We start from the raw sequence: 21106 nt of genomic DNA, 5'->3' as shown, positions 1-21106 counted from the left end.
GGATTCAAAAGAGATCCGTAACGGTACAAGGTAGATGTGACCGCCATTAAAAAAAACCGTGACCCTCATTGGATGTTTTTCATGATTTGCCCAAGGCCACTGTGGAGCCTGACACTGAGAATTTGTTTCTCCCCAGTGCCACTCCCAGCTGCCCTCCCCCTACCCCCCCTTCACACTTGAGTCATCTGGTGACAGAAGCAGGGCCAGGACACTGGAGGTGCGATTTTAGGTGCTGGTTGCATGTTGACATACGGTTTTTATTTGGAGAAACCTCAAAATAGTAAATGAAAAGAGTAGATTAAGTGGGCTTTAAATAGGGACAGGTTTGTGATAGGGAGTGGACGGTCAAGGACGGGACCTGAAGGTATCTGGCAGGCCAGATGAAGCTCTTCCAAGACTGAGGTGAGCATCTGCTAAATTCAGTGTGTTCGTGCATTAGTTGTTTATTGAGCTCCCCGCAAGACCCGGACACAGTGCTGGCCACCAGGGATACACAGATAAATAAAACATGGCCTCTGCTGGCCAAGAGCTCCAGACTCGGCAGGATGGGCGGGTACGTAAACTGATAAGAGTATGAAGTGAGGCACGGTACAAGGTACAACGAAGGTGGAGCCCAGGAGGAAGCGGCCCCCTCTGCCTAGGAGGGTCAGGGACAGGCGCCTGGGTTGCGTATACGCATTCAAACGCAGTGCAGCATTGACCCACGGGTACAACGTGAACACCCATCTCAAACTGCTTGAAACTTAAATATGGGATTGTTGACAACCAGACCATTATCCGACAGCAGGGATTAAATATTTAGCTGGTTTGCGCGGATTAAAACATGCACCCGGTGAGACCCTGAGAAGAACCACATTTAGCGGGAGAGGCTCCAGGAAGCGGGAAATGAGGCAGTGGGGAGCCGAGGAGGCGCGCGTGGCTGCAGCGGGGGGGCCCCTTTCCCTGGCCGGGCTCCGGGCCCCAGCGGCTCCAGGCCCCGGGCAGGCGGGTTAGGCTCGCCCACGCTCCGTGTAACCCGAGCCCGGCCCCGCCTCTCCCCGCGCGCACCCGGGCCGGCCGGGCAGGTCGGGGCGGCGCGCCGTGAGTCACCGGACTCTAGGTGGGGCCCGGCGCCCCAAGCCGCGTCCTCCCGGGAGCCGCCTCCCCGCGGCCTCTTCCCTTTTGTCGCGCTGCCCGCGCTCGCGGGCCATTCTCCACGGCGTCCGAGCCCCGCGCGCTCCTCTCCTCCGCGCCGCCACCGTCGAGATGCTGCGCTGCGGCCTGGCCTGCGAGCGCTGCAGGTGGATCCTGCCTCTGCTGCTGCTCAGCGCCATCGCCTTCGACATCATCGCGCTGGCCGGCCGCGGCTGGCTGCAGTCGAGCGACCACGTGCAGACGTCCTCGCTGTGGTGGCGATGCTTCCATGAGGGCGGCGGCAGCGGGTCCTACGAGGATGGCTGTCAGAGCCTCATGGACTATGGTGAGTGCCGCCACCTCCGGGAAGCCCTCCGGGGTGCGGCTGGGCGTGCGCGGCCTTCGGAAACTGCCCTAAGTGAAGGGACTGAACTGGGGCAGAGGTAGTGAGTGATGGGGGGGGGGAGTCTGTTTAGAGCTTAGAATTAGGCATCGGACTTGAACAAAAGAAAGCTGTAGCAGCTTTGAGTGGCCAAAATCAGGCCCAACACTGGACGAAAATGGCCCTCGTTTAAACTCTGTTTCGTGTAGGGTTTGTTGGTTACATGCAAAAGGTGATTTTCAGTCTCCGAAAAGGTTTGGATTAGGAAATATAATGAACAAAGTGTATTTTCTTGGAGACCTACTGAAATCTCTTACCATTACACCGAGTCCTGTGACTCCTGGTAAGATTAAAATATAAGTATTGAAATAGGTGCCTTCCCCAAGGTGGGTGTATTCGTTTAACTGGAACTAAGTGAAAGCAACTCTTCTTCCATTGAAAAAGCCCTTTCCGTCAAAGGGTTAGCAATTACGATTTCAATAGGGACTGCAGTATTTTTAAGCAGCAGGCTAGTTCCTGAGGGCTTTTGTTTTAGGGGGTGTCTTTTTGACTTAAGTCCAGCATTGTTTAGAAAACTTACTGATTTTAATCTGATTTGAAATCTACACAGCAAACACATCTTCTGCACCAGCAAAATAAAGCAGAGTTGACAACTTTAATATACTGCAGATGGAGTATTTCATTTTTCCAGCATGGAGGGAGCCTGGGTGTTTTACTTAATATGCGGGACTGGAGAGGAGCACAGTCCTGAATGCTGCTACCCCCTGCTTAGGGTAGTGGAGAAGAACAGCTGGGATCTATTGTGATTAGCAGTGTGTGCCTGGGGTGCGGGAGAGAAGGGTTTAAGTATGACCATAATCCGAAACTTAAAGCTAACTGCTACCGAATGAGGAAGTTTAATAGTTTTAAACTCAGAAAGAAGGTTACCTTGCCTTTTCCCATTCCCTGCTAGGACCATTGACTTGATTCTTTACTCCGAAGTGGCCCATGGCTTCCAAGCACACTGTTTATTTGTGGCTCTGGGGGCGCCTATCCCGAGCTTGGTGCTGTGTCTTATCTACTGTGGAATTGTTTGGAAGTTCCCCATGAGCTTTCCTGCTAAGGGAGGCATGGTCCTCATTAGCAGCTAATAAAATGTGAAGACTGCATGGAATTCCTGCTTTCCTTAAAGTCTGTGTTTTTCCTCTTAAACAGAGCGCCTGCCAGCGTTTCTGTTATCTCAGATCTTAGGTTTTAAAAGGGAATTAATTTCTTTGAAGTAATGTATCTGTATCTTTTAGTGAAAATGCATTGGAGCTCAGCCTCTTGTAGGGGAACTTAATAGGACTGCTTAAACAGGTGTGTCTTTAAACAGACTTGATAATCATACTCAGAACAAAGCCTAGTACAGACCCAAAGAGCACTCTGCAATCCCCTGCATGTGAAGTCAGGTTATTGCACCACGGGAAGAGAGGTGCTGGTAGAACCAGCAACACTATGCTGGGACGTGATCTGGCCTGCAAGGCTCTGGCTGTGACTACAGCCCTCTTGTGAAACTCACACAATGCAGTTTTTATTTTTCTTAACTTGCAAGATGAGCTCACCTTCGTAGGGTGTGGTGCCTCCAGCCTCAGAATGATATAGTGCTTTGTATATGGAAGAGAATAAGCAGGTTTTGTGGGTTTAATTTCTTAATTAGAAGTCTAAAGCACTAACTCTTAATTGTAAAGACAACACTGACCCAGTGTATAAACTGTGTTTCAAGTTGATGTAGAAATTGGTCTTTGGTAAAGTTCATTTTTCCAAGTAAAAAAAATTGGTTACTACCTTTATGATGCAGCAAGACTGATTTTTTATAAGAGGGTGGTGGCTTTAACATCTCTATTAAGCCACGCCTATGACCTTTGCAAAGATAAGTAAGTGCAAATAATGTGTTAGACGCAGCTTTTGTGCAAGACCTAGAATCAAATCGTGAATCTAGATCCACTGTCACTAGATGTCCATGGGAAGAAGAATATAGATGTGAACTCCTCAAAGAGAGGTCCAGCTCGGGCTCCTGTGCTCAGAGATGAGTTGGAGAGTTTATTATACTTTCAGTTCATTTTCTGCCATGGACTGTTGGCTAGTTTTGCTTCACAAATACTGAAATTGTGGATTCCTACACTGTAGCTCAATTTTCTAGGCATCTCTATCTCTGGAGATTTTCAGATAACCTCAGTAAGGCTTTGCAGAAAACAGTATGTTCAAGATTTCTATAAAACGTAGTAAGCACACACTCCCACATATGTATAAACACAACAAGGAGTAAGATGGATGGCTCTAATTAAAATGATAATGTAGAGGATTGAGTGTGTATATCCACTCTTAAAAAAATTCTTGGTATGTACTAGAGTGTAAATGTTGTGATTTACATTGTAACTATTAAGAAAGTATACCTTTTTATTACAAAGTGCTTGACCATCTCTTTCTATTAATTAATACTCATAACATTAATATGTTCATTTTGATATTAAAAACAGATTATTCCTGGCAAGTCTTGGCAATAATGCTAATAATAGAGACGTTTGTATAAAGGGAAATAGTTCCTTAGAACTATGTAAAATGCAGAGTATTATATTCTCCATGGTTATTGATAGTTTTTTAAAGAATTTCAGGTTGCTATATCACCTCATTTTTCTTCATAAATGAACTCAATTATACACTGAATATTTGTTTTTACATGATATTAACAACTAAAGAAATACCCAGCTTCACAAATACTCTAATTTTTTTTAAATTTTATTTATATATTTGACAGAGATAGAGACAGCCAGCGAGAGAGGGAACACAAGGAGGGGGAATGGGAGAGGAAGAAGCAGGCTCATAGCAGAGGAGCCTGATGTGGGGCTCGATCCCATAACACCGGGATCACGCCCTGAGCCGAAGGCAGACGCTTAACCGCTGTGCCACCCAGGCGCCCCCACAAATACTCTAATTTTTAAACAAAATCTTGAGCATATAGAGCATGGAGAGAATCTCACATTTCTATTTGTCCAAACAGGAAAAGAACATTGAAATGATCGGTCTCATTTCACCTATAAGTAAAATGCAGCATCGAATTTGCATGCGTGTCCACGCACACTGTTTTTGTGCTGCCAGCACCCTTTCTTCCCCAGTTTTAAGGAAAAAATATATTAGGAGGATATTTTCAATATCAATGATACAGATTTCAAATCCCAAGCAGGCTCCTACTTGTCAGGGTGGAGACTGATGGTGATGAGTTTATGCGCCAAGAATGGCAGTGGGATTCAGTGTGGCCAAGTTAGAGTGCCTGCTTCAGCCCCGAGCTCAGAAGTACACAGCTTCAGCTTTACCAGATGCCTTTGATTACCACACAGTGCATTGAATGTGTTGTTTTTTGTTTTTTGGTATGTTTGTTTGTTTTTACGTGAAATCAGTCTCGGGTAAGTCCAGGAATCAGAGTATTATATGAAATATTTTAGATCATTTGGCCCTATGGTTCTTAAATGTACAGGAATGAGAGAAGTACAAAGTGAATAGGTTTACATTAGGCTAAATTAGGCCTTTTGAGGCCCTTTGGCAGGGAGGCAGGGCGAGGTATTGAAATGTTATCATTTTATGAAATCAGGCATTTGTGGATAGATTATTCTTTGTGGGTGCGTGTTCATGGTTTTATACAGCAAAATAAAAAGTTGGCCACTCAATTGATTTTCATAATTAAAAATATATGTGTGTGTGTGTGGATTTATAAAATCCAGACGTGTGGGAACCAGTGGCTGGCCTACTTGCTGCACTTAGCAGGAACCGCCCGGAAGCCTCACTCCCTTTTAAGTGACCTGACTTGTTTTCTCCCTGCTAGCGGACACACACTCCCAGGCTATAATAGAAGGGTGTAAGAGTGCACCTGTCCAAGCTTTCACCAAAGCCTGTGCTCATCAACACCTCCCGTGACGAGCTAAACCTCTTCCCTTTGTTCCGCAACTTAATTCAGTTCCCTGGACGCTGCTGTTTGCCGAAAAGTACGTGTCTTACACTGATGGAGCTCAAGTGTGCTTCCATGTAAATGCTACTTCCCAGCCCTCTTCATCTGACACTTTCAAGGGTCTGTGAAGAGAGCTCCCCGATTCCCTGCTAGTTATCATGTCTAAGTTCAGGGTACAAATCTCCATGTTCACATCTTCCTGGGTAGGATGGTTTCCCCACTGAGACTTTAAAACAAGACCATAAAGAGGTAACGTATCGTGGTTCTATAAAAACCCAGCGGTAAGTAGTTCTCATCAGGCTCAGTTTCAGGAGAGAACGCAGAGCATGTAAAGAATCTCACACCGACTGGATGCCATCCCATGTGACCCTGACCTTGCTTTACTGCCTTCTAAAGCTTCTGCAAAATTGCTTCTTCTGATGTAGATTTTTTTGGAGGCCTGTAACAAGTGGTCCTCTAGATTTTTGCTACTCAACGTGTCCATACCAGCGGCATCCGCATTGTCTGGAAGGTTATTGGACACTCAGTGTCTCAGGTCCCACCTACTGAAGCAAAATCTGCAGTTTCACAAGATCCCCAGGTGATTTGTAAGCACTTTCTGGTTTCAGAGGCTCTGTCCTGTGTTCCTGCAGATTACCTCCTCATTGACACGCCCCAGTCTTTTTGAATATATATTCCACCCATGTGTGTCTTTATTTGTAGATAGGATCTTCTTAATTTTTTCAGTTATGATTTTATCCAGTTTTCAGTTCTATGACATAGTCTGTTTGACATAAAGAACCCTATACAAACAGTAGGAGATCTGACAAAATCTCAGATTTACTAGGTAGGGCCTTCGTACTATTAATAGATGAATCTGTTATTCTGGAAAGGGACCCTATTCGAATTGGGTGGCAGGTTGGTGTCTGCTGGGCACTGAGTAAGGGGCTAGGCCAGACTGTTTGGTGCCCATGTGTAAAACTACTGAAGAATGCAGCAAATCTCTTAAAAGAGAAACTAACTTTGGAGGAACAGTCAGTCACAGTCTGCAAAACATTACCCACAATACTAAACATATTAGTAGTGCTCTCGTCTTACAAAGTTTTTTTTTTTTCCCCCCACAAGCTTCAGTTTGTTATGGTTTCTCACTTGGCATTCAAGATATTTATTTATTTCTACTATCTATCTATCTATTTATGTATTTTGCTCCTTTCTTAATCAGTTGACCTTACTGTTCTTTTCCTAGCTGTATTTGCCTTGTAACATTGTATTTTCACAAGCCGTCACTGGAAAAAAGATACAGCATTTTTCTGATACAAAAACTTAAAAGCATTTCCTAGGAAAAACTCAGAATTTCATTAGTGACCATTAGTGTTGATTTAAAGTTGAATCTTTGCAAGCGATGGCAAAATTAGGTAAGCTGTTCTTCATCCAAATGGATCTTAATGAATCTTATTTACAAGTGGATTTATAAGGCTGCTGGTTTCTTTGATAATAGGAACTTCTCCAAGTGGCACTTAGAAATAAATTTAGGACATAATAGATCATCGATAACACCAGATTCATCTTCCCTTAAGGAGACAACAAAGAGAAACCATTCCTGCACAGAAACACAGCATCTGTTTACCTGGAGTACTGTATGATTTGTGGTCTTGGTTCAGAGAGTGCTAATTGACAACGAGAATCCTCCCTGCTCTCTATCACAGACCACAATTAGGAAAGGCACCATAGTTTTGAGCATAAAATAATAATGGAGGACAGACTTGTCTTCACAATAAAGATGGACATTCTGCCTTTGAAGTGCCAGGGACCATCTATCTGTTCAATCGTGGAAGAAGTAGTAGGATGAGTTTTTCAAAAATTGATGTTTTTCTATTGGGGTTGGTAGATACGGTATAATTTAGACCATGGTATAATATAAACATACAAATAGTTCCCAAGAGGTTTGGGTTAATTTGCAGTTATTAGGCTCATTCTAGGTAATTAAGTGAGACCCAAGGTACTTGGGGTACAGATTTATCTTTTTTCAAAAGGTATGTTGTGGAGATTTGCCACGTTATAAGTCTACACGGCTGTCGGTCCCCTTCTCGGGCAGAATATTGGGCTGGGCTGACCCTGCTCAGACCCGGGAGGGTCCATCTCATCGTTTTATAGCAATATAGTCATTGATATGAGAAGGCAGGTTGTCTCACTGGTCATTCATCAGCCAGATCTTCCAGACCGCGCCCAAATTTGGGTCGTCAGTGGTAGTTAAGTGATTCATTGTGGGCGTTTCCATGCCGTAGGAGCAGGCTACACGCATTCTACTTCCAGAGAAGCATTTCTCAAGACAAAATGCCACTTAATTTGCCATTTTGATTTTCCTTAGACTCAGCATTTTAAGTAAACAAGCCACGACTGAATTATTTCACATAACATAGGCCAAGTGCTTAAAATGGGCTATGTTTATATTTGCGCTCACCTGTTGACTTCAGGTTGGGTGAACTGGCTTCCTATTTTCTTAATTTCTTTTAAGTCCTTAAAGCTCAGTGCAAATTACACCTCCGCTATCATGTGAGAGGAAGTAGTAATAGCAATAATCTATGTGCATCTTCCCCAAAGAAATAGGAATAATTATTGATGTTCCTCTTCATAGCTCCATCATACATGACTCATTTCACTATACTTTTAAAACCTTAATCTGTGACTGTCGAAGTTTGGTTATCAAATTATGTTCCTTGTTAGGAAGTTTGATTGTTATGATTGAAAATTCCCATTCTGCTCTGCAGTTTCCCCCTACGTTTGCATTCCTCTGTTCCTCTGCATGCTTCTGTACGTATGTCTCCTTTTATTGCAGTTTCTAACCTGTGAACTCAAAAGGAAAAATCAGTATCTGCTTCTTTGAATTTAATAATTGGATTTAATTGAATGTAATGATTGGCAGTAGCCATAAAAATCTATAGAAATGTGACTGTCATTGACAGTGGGTCCCATCCTGAAAATTTTATGCTCTTGTTTTTAGCAGTGTTGCATCTGTTTTCAGAAGGAGATTAATCATCTCTCTTAGTTCTCAAACTTGAGCATGGATGTAAGAAATGTCAGTAAGGTGCAGATTCCTGGGTCCTACCTCTTGAGCTGTGATTCAGTGGGTCGGGAAGGAACCACAGGAATCTATATTTTTAATAAGCACCACTGATGATTTTGACACCATGGCCTATGGGCTAGGCTCTGAGATGATCTGATTAACGTTCTTCTTTCCAAAGCAGGGTCCTGCTTCTCTGACAAGTTCCCTTACTTGAAGGACAGGGCAAAAGGGAGAATGTTTCACATTCTGGCTTTATTCATTTCTGTTTTAAAATAAAACATTTTTATTTTATCTTGCCCCTAAGGTCTCTTATTGATCTCCAGAAACCGCAAAAAGATCTGGAGGAAAGTAAAGAAAATTATAAATATCAAATCAGGCCCCCTCATGCACTCTCAGCCTTGTCCTGCAGCGATACCAAGGGATAATTTGTGGGGAAACGGTATTTCTGAAGCATATAAAAATGTGGCTTTTCCTTAATAACCTACCCTGCCCCAGTCATTCATAAACCTAGAGGAAGATCTGGGAGGAGCTTGGGGATTGGAGAAAGTAACAGGGGAACTTAGTTCAGGTTTGTCTATAACAGATGAAGATGTCAACATTTGGTGGGCAACTGAGGAACAACGATGTGATGGTGCAGAACTGTGCAAATATAGGAAGAAAACGGAAAAACTTGAGGTCCAGGAGAAAAGTCATAGGTATACACGAGGAACTTCTTGAATGGTGAAGGCTGGAGAATTCCTAGCTCCCTGACTTTTCACACAAGGGCTGTCATCCTCACAATCATCTTGAAAGAAGGCATTTTTCACCCCAGTTAGCAGCTGTGCAGACGATGGTGGCTAACTGGTGGCAGAGGCAGAGTAGAAATGAGGTCCAGCCGGCTTCAGAGCCCCAGTGGCCTCTGCTCTCCGATTTCTTTTACTTGGACCAGTCAAATGACCTATCCAGAAGGGAGGATACAGTTGTCAGCCGAGCTGTGTTCAAGATGGAGTAAAACCAGCGTGGATGTGCACATAACTCTCTTTTTCGAGTGCAATACAGAGGAATAGGTCAAGAGCGCATGTTTGTTAATCAAGGAATGAATGAATGGATAAAAAAAAAATGTGGGAGATCCGTACAACAGAATATTTTTTGGCCATAAAAAGTGATGGAGTGCTGGTACCTGCCAATACGGATGAGCCTGGAAGCCATTGTGCTAGGTGAAAGGAGACACTCACAAAAGCCACGTGGTAGGGATCCCATTTATAGGAAATGTCCAGAATATGCAAATTGGTAGAGACGGAAACTAGATTAATGGTTGCTGGAAGCTTGAGGAAGGGGAGAATGGCAAGTGACAGCTAATGGATGGGGGGTTTCTTTTGGGGGTGATGAAGATTTTGGAATTGTAAGTGGTGATGGTAGCACCATCCTGTGAATATAGTAGAGACCCCTGAATTGTACACTTTGAAAGAGTGAATTTTATGTAAATTACATATCTGAGAAAAATCATGTTTTGGATTTAGCCAGGCTGGAAATCAAAGTTTGCCTGAACCACCTATCAGCTGTGTGGCTACAGGCAGGTCACTTGAACTTTCAAAGCCTTAGTATATCCTCATTTCTAAAGAAATGATGATAAAGATTTTTTTATTTTTAAGTAATCTGTACGCCTCTTGTTGAACTTACAACCCTGAGATCAAAAGTCCCATGCTTCACCAACTGAGCCAGCCCGGCGTACCGCTAAAGAAATGATGATAGTATGAACCTTTAAAAGGTATTGTGGGTATCTGGGTGACTCAGTTGGTTAAGCCTTGGACCCTTGATTTAGGCTAGGTCATGATCTCAGGGTCGTGAGATTGAGCCCCGAGTCAGGCTCCACCGTGGGCGTGGGACCTGCTTAAGATTCTCTCTCCCCTTCTCCATCTGCTCCTCCCCCACCTCCCTCTCTTAAAAAAAAAAAAAGGACATTAAAATTTATTGTGAAGATTTAGTGAACTAACACATGTCAATTTCTTAGCACAGCGCCTGGCACAGAGCAATTACATCACCAATGCTAGTTATGCCCTCTAGAAAGCAGGTTGTATTGGAAGACATTTTTGACATCAGTGCAGGTTGCACAATGGGAATTATTGACTGGAATTGTTAGCCTGGGTATCATGGCTGTCCCTATTTCCACAGGCTCAAAGTAGGACAGCACAGGGCTGGCAGTGCCATTTGGATTTTCAAACCCAGAACTCAATTTTCACTTCATCCTGATTGCTTTTAAGGCCCATATCCATCATTAAGAGATATTGTGCTATAAATTCTGTATACTTCAAGTTAAAATTTAGACAAACAATGGGATATGTTTGTACCTAAACTTGTTATAAAAAATCACAGCTTCGGGGCGCCTGGGTGGCACAGCGGTTAAGCGTCTGCCTTCGGCTCAGGGCGTGATCCCAGCATTATGGGATCGAGCCCCACATCAGGCTCCTCCGCTATGAGCCTGCTTCTTCCTCCCCCACTCCCCCTGCTTGTGTTCCCTCCCTCGCTGGCTGTCTCTATCTCTGTCGAATAAATAAATAAAATCTTTAAAAAAAAATCACAGCTTCTTTATAATTAAGTTGTTTTAGTGCACCTCTCTGCCTAATCCTAAGTACATTTTCAATGATTACTTTGGCACAGAACCAAACATTAATACGAAACAAAGATCTTTTTAAAGGTATTTGAACCATTTCCTAAAGCAATAATAACTTAATTGTTCAATACCAAAAGTGTGGTTTATTTTGGTTGTGTTACATTAGAACTTGAGTGAACCTTTTATTTTATTTATTTTTTAAAAGATTTTATTTCTTTATTTGAGAGAGTGCAAGGGGGCGAGAGCAAGAGAGAGCATGAGCAGGGGGAGGGACAGAGGGAGAGAACCTTTTAAATATACCTATTTATATGGCCTCTTTATTACATGAGGAACAGTTGAATGAATTTTACCATTCATTTCAGAGACAGAAACTCTCGCCCCAAGTCAGAGGGGAATAGGCATTACTGCAAGCAATATGTCAGTGCCCTCCAAATGAATTGCCTGTTCCTCCCTTGAGATATGGAGATGCTTAAGTACTGTCAAAAAGACTATCCTTCCACCCAAATATAAGTAGTAAAAAATAAAAAAACCTCCTATTGATACTGCGACAGTGATTTTAAAATTTGGTACATGTGTCTTATTAATTTCTCTTCTCTTACAGCGTGGGGAAGGGCAGCAGCCGCCATGCTTTTCTGCGGCTTTATCATCCTGGTGATCTGTTTCATCCTGTCCTTCTTTGCCCTCTGCGGACCCCAGATGCTTGTCTTTCTGAGAGTGATTGGAGGCCTCCTGGCCCTGGCTGGTAAGACTAAGTCACGGTTCTTCATTCGTACCTTCAGTAGACATCATGACAGTACTGTCCAACCCACACTCCTTGACAATTACACTTCCGGATCTGTTGTCAAAAATGTGTCACCACAGGAAGAAGGAACGAAGGCACACACTTTAAGGTCTAGGTCCCTTTCCTCCTGTGTCTCAGGTGGTACCTCACGTTCCCCGTCCATGTTGCATGCTGCTGTCTCTTGCAGGTGACCCTATGTCCAGTGACACCCCTACTTTGGGGGACCAGGGCTGACACAGGGCTGATTCAGTGCACTGTTTCCATAGCAGTCCCAGTGCTGGCCTCCTATGAGCCCCTTGCTGAGGGCACTGGACTGTCCCTGAGCCATTTTACTTATGGAAGGAATGTTACAATCGCATGACATGGCGGGCCATAGAAAGGTTTTCTGCAGTGGGACAGGAGACCCTAGGAGGGACCAGGTCTGGAACAGCCTTTTTGTATCATAGAGCTGATTCTGCAGGATGGGAGACTTCGTGATGCAGGTGGGTGTGGTCAGAGTAAACATTTATTAATGGAATACACCAACTAGGAATCTAGGAGCACAGCCGGCTGGCACCGCTTGCTGTAGACTAAGGTACTTAATAGTACAGAGTGAAAATGCGTTCCTACCCTATGACTTGGCAACAGACATGGGAAATATTATGTGAAAAGAATGCAGAACAGAACAGAATATGTATATGCTCATTATAGCTTCATGGAGTTATGTATGTTCATTGAAAAAGAATACAAAAGTCCATTTAATCAAGTTCTTATTTTTTTAAGTTGCTTAAAATGTTAATATGGTTAATAGTAATTATAATAAGGTGACTCTTATGCCGAAGAGTTTAGAAGTCTTCTTGACCTGTGTTTTCTTTCTTATATCCTCCTTACACTTCCCCATGGCAGGATGACTACTCCCCTCCTGTGTTTCTGTTCCCCCTGCCTGGAATGCTGTTCCCTCTGACCTCCATCTCTCCGTTTCTATTTGTTCCTTAGATTTCTGCTTCTCTGCAGACTTTTCTGGTGCTTCTCTACGTTGATCATTCACATCATTGGCTTGTTGTTTCATTTAGTTACTCATTTATTAAATGAACATTCCAATGGTGTGCTGTTAAACACCAATATTGTCAAATCTATGTGCGTGTGTGCATGCACACTGTGTGTATGTTTGTGCGTGCGTGCACACTGCATGTATGTGTATATATTATTTTTGCTAACCCTGAAAATATTAACTGTGTTTGGCACAGGAAATACCAAGATGAAAAGATACCCTTCTGTACCACCCTGCTTTCGACTGTGCACCACAGTTTTGCACTTTTTACTTTAGTAGATACAATGCTTACACAGGTCCTAAGGAGGGATTCTCTAATTGCTTTCTGTCTATATTTTGTATATTCAGCATTCTGCTCAGTGCAGGTCTCCCTGACATAACAAGAGTCAATAACTTGTTTTGGCTCATGATGGCTAGATCCCTGCAGTCCCTTTCATCCACAGGGAGTGGATTTAACACTTACTTAAAGGCAAAAGTCAGTTGTGGAAGAGGGATTTACTCTGTTGTTCCCATGCATTCATTCATGTGTCCATATTCATTTTGGGATGTTTTTCTTCCCTTTAGCCATATTCCAGATCATCTCCCTGGTAATTTACCCTGTGAAGTACACCCAGACCTTCAACCTTCACGCCAGCCCCGCTGTCACTTACATCTATAACTGGGCCTACGGTTTTGGGTGGGCGGCCACAATCATCCTGATTGGCTGTGCCTTCTTCTTCTGTTGCCTTCCCAACTATGAAGACGACCTTTTGGGCAATGCCAAGCCCAGGTACTTCTACACATCCGCCTAAGGTGAGGAGTGAGCAGAAGATCGCTGCTGCCAAGATGGATCCAAGAGCAAGAAACGGTCTTCTCCAGCATCCTTTGACCCCATTTTGTGGGCAGTGTTCATATCATTAAACCAGTCAATGCTTAAAGAGTTTGGGAGAAAATATTTTTTAAATGGTGTTATAGTTTCATATTCATCTTTTATATATGTTTTATAAACAAAACTTATTCTTTTAATTAATGACCTATAATATGCTAATATCCCCTTATATCTATCCATACCATTTATACAACATTTGTAAAAGAATATGAATATGAAACTTAACCACTGTATAAGGCAAAAATGAGAAGGCTTCAAAGATTGGACTGGCATGATCGAGTTTCTGGTTTCCCCAGATGGAATGGACTGGGTCTATTAAAAGCCAATGAGAAGAGAGAGATTATTAGTAAAAATTGCCAGTGACCAAATATCCTAAAAGAAATGCAAAAAATAAATATTTTCCAAGCTTTCACCTATTTAAAGGAGTGAAATAGTTTCCTAAATGCATATTGTTTGTGAGAATTTCTAACTAACATCCTAAGCGATTTTTTTTTTTTTTTTTTTTTTTTTGCGAAGCTTCACCTTAACTTGATATGGCATCTAGGAAAGTACTCTTTCATAGCCAAAGCCTGATGCAGCAGTAAGGCCTCCTCATTTAGCGAAACGTTAACATGAAATTTTTTCTTTTAAAGTGGTTTATAGGGTTGGGGTGTGGGAAAATGCTGTATTAATAAATCTGTACTCTCTTGTGTCTATATGTTGAGGAACACAGTAGATGGATTGAAAGAAGAGCTGGGTCTAATTCGTCACGCTTATAGGCATGAATCGGTGGGTTAGTAAGGCATTAGGAGCGCCATTCCTCTCACAAAGTGACATTAAAACAGCCGAAGGAGAGGAAGTGGCTGGAATTGTTCGTCTCAGGTTGACTGGGCTCTAATCATATAGACACAACTTCTGGTAGATTGCAATTGTAAGCAACACCTTAAATGTAGTTACAAACCTGGTCTTCCTTGGAAAAAGAGATATAAAATATCTGATATAAGACCTACAACAGGAGAATTCAGGGACGTGAGATTTCTCTGAACGGCAAATAGAGGATATATTGCATTGACTGTGATTTTTTTTTTTTTTACCATTTGTACTTAATGTTATGAAAACCAGTTCATTTTATAGATCAAATTATTATTTTGTAAGTTGCAGAATAAGCAATTGCAGTTTTCACTATGAATTTTCCCCAATAAACCAGGTGTTCTAATCTTGTTTCTAGTTTGTAGTTTTTGGTCTTGCTTTTTCTCCTTTTTAACTCTCAGAAAGAGACCTTTTAAAGGACGCTTTGAGTGGGGCAAAATAATAAGAACATTGGGTAAAATGAAAAGTAGCCTTTTCTTAGTTTGAAGGGTCTTGCTTATTTTAGGTTTCCAATAACAATGTTTGAAGGGACTTTCATGGATTCAGGTAGTCTGCTCCCTGGACTTCTTCCTCAGTGACCGGTACCCAGCACACAGACCCGTACAGCCCCTATCCCATGCTGCCATCAGAGGGAAATGGACTAAGAGACCTCTCATAGGTCCAGATGCCAGGGACCATTGCGTGGTTTAGCTGAAGGTTCATTCTTCTCTCATCTTCCTGCTTGAGATGGGATCTTCTTCCACTCAGATAGTGGGGACAGCAAGCAGTTTCTTCTTTTCCCCTTCTCCACATTCCCAGCTGATCGTGGTTTTCCAGCATGGGCTGTAGGTTAATTCCCCTATGGTGTGTGGAAATGTGAAGACGGGTTGCCAAGTGGCATGGTGGGAGATTGGAGATACTTCTTCTTCATGCTCCTATTGGCCAGTTGGTTCTTGGCAGTCAATGTTTTTCTGTGTTTTTCAAAATATGAGGTGAATGCTTCTCATCATAAATTTAGAAGAATGTCACCTGGGTGATTATTTGCACCAAAAATTTTTAAAAATTCTGTGACAGGTAGAGGACTTGAAGTGATAATTAACAATGCTAAAAATGTCATCTTCTAAAATAATAGCACAGGTAATTTAAAAAGATAATGAGTATCTAGACAGTAAGAAACTAGAGCTCCCATTATACTTGAAAATGATTCCAGATACACGTTTCTCTAAAGCAAGCACGCCTGTCTTTGGATTTTTCCCTGTCCAACTTTTTTCTTCCCCTCCTTAATAAATTACACACTATATTCTAATGATGCACATTTAGAAAAAATATGGCTTCCTGGGACCAATGGTCTGTATGAACAGCAGCATTTCAATTTGAAATGTTTGTAACAAAGACACACTGAGTGTTGTTACTTTGGCTAAAATGTTCCACTTCTTTCAGCCTCATTCAGGCATAGAGATCCTCTGTTCCTTGTCAATTCATATTAACCAGGACAGATACTTTTATGTCATAAACAGAGCTGGAGAATTCCAGAGCATTCTGGAAAGTAATGAAGAATTTGACTAAGAAACCACCTGAAGACCAGCAACGCATTGCATATTTCCCCTAGTAAAGCTGGGTGGCTTTTGACTCTGTAATTATATTAAGACTCCCCACCCTTTAAATAAGCAGTTGTAGGTTCCCAAAACAATTATCTCACGCTCACACTGTAAGTAGTCAGATATGCTCGGAGCCATTTACTGTTGAACGTAACAAAGAAGTAATACGTCAAGGTCTTGCAGTTGTCACAGAAGCTAACTATGGAGTGTAATTACTTTTAGCATCACAACCATATACTGCAGGAATGGCAATAAAGTTTGATAGGCTTTCCTTTCCTAAGAAAATGAAAACAATGGGGAGAATATAGTCCTAATATCTTCATTATGTTGATTTTTGCTACAAACTCCTGCTGAAAGACAGTCCTATTCATATAATAAACATGAATGCAGAATCAACTCATTTTGCTTTTCTAGGCATCCTGAAAAAGCCATATTTGAATCTCACCCAACTTTGGCTCTTGCTGGGTCTGCAGGGGTGGGGCAGTTTACTTCCCCCTGGCCTTATAAACTCATCCATAAAATGACTGCAAATAATCCTTTTTTTTGTTCAAAATTCTTTGATTCAGTATGTTTGTATGTATATCTGCTCATTTGTTAATGTACTTAAATATTCTTGGGGAAAAACGAAATAGGGTAAAGTGGTGCTATTTTTTTATGTGGCTTTTTTCAAATTGGCTTTCACACCTAGAGACAGTGACTAAAATCTTAATACTGTGAGGGAATTTTTTTCTTTAATTGAAAATGAAAGAAGATTCCTATAGTTGGAAGAACCACTAAATAAGTGAATGTGAACTCTATCATGGGCATAAGTAAAACTAAAGCTTAGAAGAAAGGAAGCTATTCCAGGGAGCTTCTGTTCTAAGTGCTTCCCATGTACTAACCCATACAAACCTCATCTTGGCCCTCTGATACGGGTTTAGTTTATTTTTAACTGTTCAAAGAAGGAATGAAAACATAGGAATGTGAAGTAACTCTCTCAAGATCAGACAGCTAGTAAATAACAGGAATAGTAAGTGCAAAATACAGTGCTATGGTATTTGGTGCAGTGGGGAATAGTAGAGTAGGTACTATCACCGGACGAGTATTCATGGGCTCCCCCCTCCCCCCACTGTGATCGTGTGGGGCCCTCAACCGCTTCCACATCTCCATGCTCTAGGAAAGGGTGTGCCTTTCCAATGTGTTTGGGGTACATGGTGGGGGTATTGTATAAGGGGGAGGTGTGGAGTAAAGGAGAAGGTGGAGGGCCAGAAGTATAAAGGGCTAGGCCTGAGTGGGGGCAGCTAAAGGAAATAAATGGGAGAAAGGAAAAAAAAAGGATTTAAAAATGGATTTCTCAGATCTGTGTATCTCACTGCACAAAGTTGGAGAAACAGTTCATACTGCTCTGAGTTTTCATGATTGTGCTCTCTTCTTTTGGATCCCTTCTCTGTGACTGGACCACATGAGTCATCACTTTGTAAGTGTTGCAGGTATAAGCCATCTTCCCCATTATCCCAGGGGTGTGGTTGAAATGAGAGGGTCCAGTTTTGATTTGGTGGCTTGATGGAGAGGGCCTCGTAAATAAAAACCCAGGAGCATCTTTCCAAAGCACTTATTTTTAGTCTTCCTAACATGTACTGCTTTTGATATTGCAGATTATTGGTCTTAACTTTTTTAGACATTAGAATCATCCATACACTATAGAATGTCATGAGTCTTCATTATTGTTTATAGACGACTTTGAAATATGTATTACACAATAACCCATGTGGTGAACACATGGTATTCTCATAAGATAGAGTACCTAGACAGAGATAGACCATATCTCTGTTATATTACACAGTATTTCTCATCAGAAATAGAAACAAAGAGAAAAAGGGCTCCTTTCCCTTTCCTGCATCACTGTGTGTACATCTTTTTCACCAAAGTACTCTCAGCTGAGGAAGGTGAGTGCATACCTCCCAGTTTTACCTGACTTTCTACACAACTGTTTAACCTGAAATATAGCCATGCTTGTTTTGATATAAAAATATTTTAAATCACAATTCCTTAACTCTCCACCTCCCGTCCCCGAATCTTCAAATAAAATGGAGCAGATATGAATGAAGTTTGACCTGTTTGGGGACATCATTGACTCCTTAGAAACAATTGTCTGAACTCCCAATCCTTGACATTGATTTAGATGGAGGAGACAAGTAAGTGTTTGGAATAGTCCTCTAGTACTTAATTCCCTTCTGTAGAAAGAAATTCAAAGTATTACCAGGAAAACCACAACAGAAATTCCAGCAATTTTGAAAAGTAAATTGCTGTGAAAGAGGGATGACTCTGAACAGGACTATTTCACATACTCTTGCAGTGAGGACGCCCACGCCTCTGCCAGGGGCAAAAGCACACTGCTCTGGGAACTTGGGATGAAGAGACCGAATTCCAGCTCCTTCTTTTGAATTCCACCCCCTTTCCTCACTGCTTCCACAACTGTTTTTTTGTTTGGTTTGTTTTGCACTGGAGTGTTAACAACAGGTCTACTGAGGTCAAAAGATTGCTTTACCTCACCTCTGTGGATATGGTTTCAGGTTTTAAAACTCCTGAAGACAGACCCAGATAGGGACCCCTCAGTCAATGTTCAGAGTCTTTTGTTGTTTGAGATCATTCTTCGGGGCTGGGCTTGCCTTGTCGCACATACAGCTCATTGTTCCTGGATTTCACAAGTCTGCTAAGTATCTGGGTGTATTTTCTGGGTGTGGCAGAGGGGAGGATAACACACCTCAGGTGTGGGAAAAGACAGCCCAAAAGGAAAGTTAACAAGGTTCAGATCCTGTCATGTTAAAGATGTTCCACTTGTACTATTCTGTGCTTCATTATTGATCTAGAAACTCTCCTTAGCTGTGGAGATAAAGGAAAACTCAGAAGAGGTGTGTGTGTGTGTGTGTGTGTGTGTGTTATAAAGATAGCTCTCTGGTGAAGAAATGGAACCCTGTTGATTTAACTGGAATAAGGTTGTCTTAGTGATAATGAGTCACCAAATAATCATAATAGACAGTTGTATAATGGTTTGCTCAGCCAGTTTTTCCAGTACAAAGATTCAAGGTAATTAGCCTGTGATTATCAACTGTTTTTGGATTAGTTGCTTTTAAGAGGGAACACTTAGATTTGAAACAGAAACTGAACTAAATCACTAAAAGTCAATTTAGTGAGACTTTGAAAACAAGTTCCATATGTGAATCCTCTGTTTCTCTGTTCTATACTTTGTTTGTGTGACTCAGCAGATATTCTGCAATTAAAATGCTTCATTGACAAGGTGTATTTCCAAATGCCACCCCACCCGATTTCTAGTCAAGTAACACCACAATGCCTACACATTATTTTTTCAAGGAAAAAAAAAAACACAGCAAAAAGAAAAACTGATTTCGGTCCAGACAGAGAAGACTGAAGAACTGAAGTACATACAGGAGGCTGGCATTGGCCACGATGACCTTCATGTTGATAGAATGTACCATTGGAATAATCGCCTCTTCTGAAGATGTCTAGGTGGTCAGAAGTTGGATACATCAAGACTAGAGACATCACCATGAAAAAAATCAATCCTTGGCAGGCCCCAAACAAATACAAATGCCTCTGTCTCAGAAAAGCACATTAACCAGGCAGGATGCCTCCCAACCTGCCCTCTGGGTGGTTCTCTGGGTAGGTGGCACGCCATACCTTAGGAGGAGCCCCGCCATACCTTAGGAGGAGCCCCACTGGGCAGCCCTGGCTGTGGGATCAGGGCATTTAGATACCACAGTGAAACAGTCATCACTTCAAGGAGGAGCCCCAACAGGAATGAAAATTGCTTACCAGGATTGTTTTGAGAAGTTAGTCAAACGTTCTTCCATCTCTCCCTGCACACCCCACCCCCTCACCCCCACTTGCCTCCTCAGATTTTCTACTGTGAGGCTAAAAAACAGAGGCAGCTTTCACACATCGACATCAAGGACTTAAGACCAGTGTGAACACACTCCCCGTTCTCCAATTTATGTCTTTAAAGAGTAATGTAACATTCAGAAACATCACCAATGAAAGTCGAAGCTGAGTCAAGTGATGCTTGTCATTTTCTATTCACACATGCTGCACATACACAGACCTTAGGGAAGCTACATGTTGAACTATATGTTACAAAGTAAGAAATCCCCCAGTGCAGTTCCTCGGCTCAGAGCGCCACCTGTCCACTTCCTGACGGAGCAGGCTAACAAGAAGCTTCCAGCAACAACTGGGCTGGTTGTCCTAGTGGGGCTCTCTGGGAATCCCCGCATGAGCTGTCTGTCACACATGCATAAAGGGATGCTGTCCTGGGCCCCTGGGAGAGCCGAGTTGTTGAAGGAAAGCGTTTCAAGCACAGAGTCCGCTGCTAACCTTCCACCCGAGTCACTGGAGCTGGTCCAGTCCCGAGGGGCTTCTGTATAAACTTGCCTAGTTGTTCACATTCTTTTCCACAACAGATTTTTGTTCTAAGAATAGGTAAGAAAAGTGTTCAGAATGGATGGCTGTGTAATCCCGAGGCCACTTGGGGAACTACATGAAGAGTGAAGGACTATTAAACACGAAGCAGCCTGTGGCTGTGGTCTTTCTCTTAGCTGGTCCTTCATGAAGCTGCTGTTTGGGGACCTATGTTTGTTTTGGTAACAGAGCAGCCCAACCTGTCCCTCAAGTCGTCACAGCATGAGTTAGGACTGGCGGGAAAGTGTAGATAACTTCTACATTTTAAAACAAACTTTCTCTTGAAACACCTTTTTCCACTGAACAAAGAAGTTGGGAAAAACCGGCAAAATGAGAATCCTCAAAGAGGCATCAGAGGGCTTATATTCTGCGCCAAGCTGGCATGTTAAACATAGGTTTCTCATTTGCAGGAATTAACTAGTAAGAATGCTCTTTTTCTTTTGAGTTTTACAAATGCATT

General features: G+C 42.3%; 1 protein-coding gene across 1 annotated transcript; it reads left to right on the top strand.

The window, feature by feature from the left end:
• Nucleotides 1-1100: 1100 nt before the first annotated feature.
• On the top strand, nucleotides 1101-14970 carry PERP (p53 apoptosis effector related to PMP22). The gene is made up of 3 exons (XM_002915088.4): nucleotides 1101-1459; nucleotides 11691-11831; nucleotides 13465-14970. The coding sequence occupies exons 1-3, from the start codon at nucleotides 1246-1248 to the stop codon at nucleotides 13689-13691; spliced, it is 582 nt and encodes a 193-aa protein (XP_002915134.1). The 5' UTR covers nucleotides 1101-1245; the 3' UTR covers nucleotides 13692-14970.
• Nucleotides 14971-21106: the final 6136 nt, after the last annotated feature.

This window comes from Ailuropoda melanoleuca, chromosome 10, assembly GCF_002007445.2.
Source record: "Ailuropoda melanoleuca isolate Jingjing chromosome 10, ASM200744v2, whole genome shotgun sequence".
Taxonomy (NCBI): Eukaryota; Metazoa; Chordata; class Mammalia; order Carnivora; family Ursidae; genus Ailuropoda; species Ailuropoda melanoleuca.
This window is presented reverse-complemented; position numbering and strand designations above follow the sequence as displayed.

Coding starts and splice junctions, on each gene's coding strand:
- PERP (XM_002915088.4), top strand. CDS start 1,246: ATGCTGCGCTGCGGCCTGGCCTGCGAGCGCTGCAGGTGGATCCTGCCT. Junction 1,460..11,690: donor TCAGAGCCTCATGGACTATG/GTGAGTGCCGCC, acceptor CTTCTCTTACAG/CGTGGGGAAGGGCAGCAGCC. Junction 11,832..13,464: donor AGGCCTCCTGGCCCTGGCTG/GTAAGACTAAGT, acceptor TCTTCCCTTTAG/CCATATTCCAGATCATCTCC.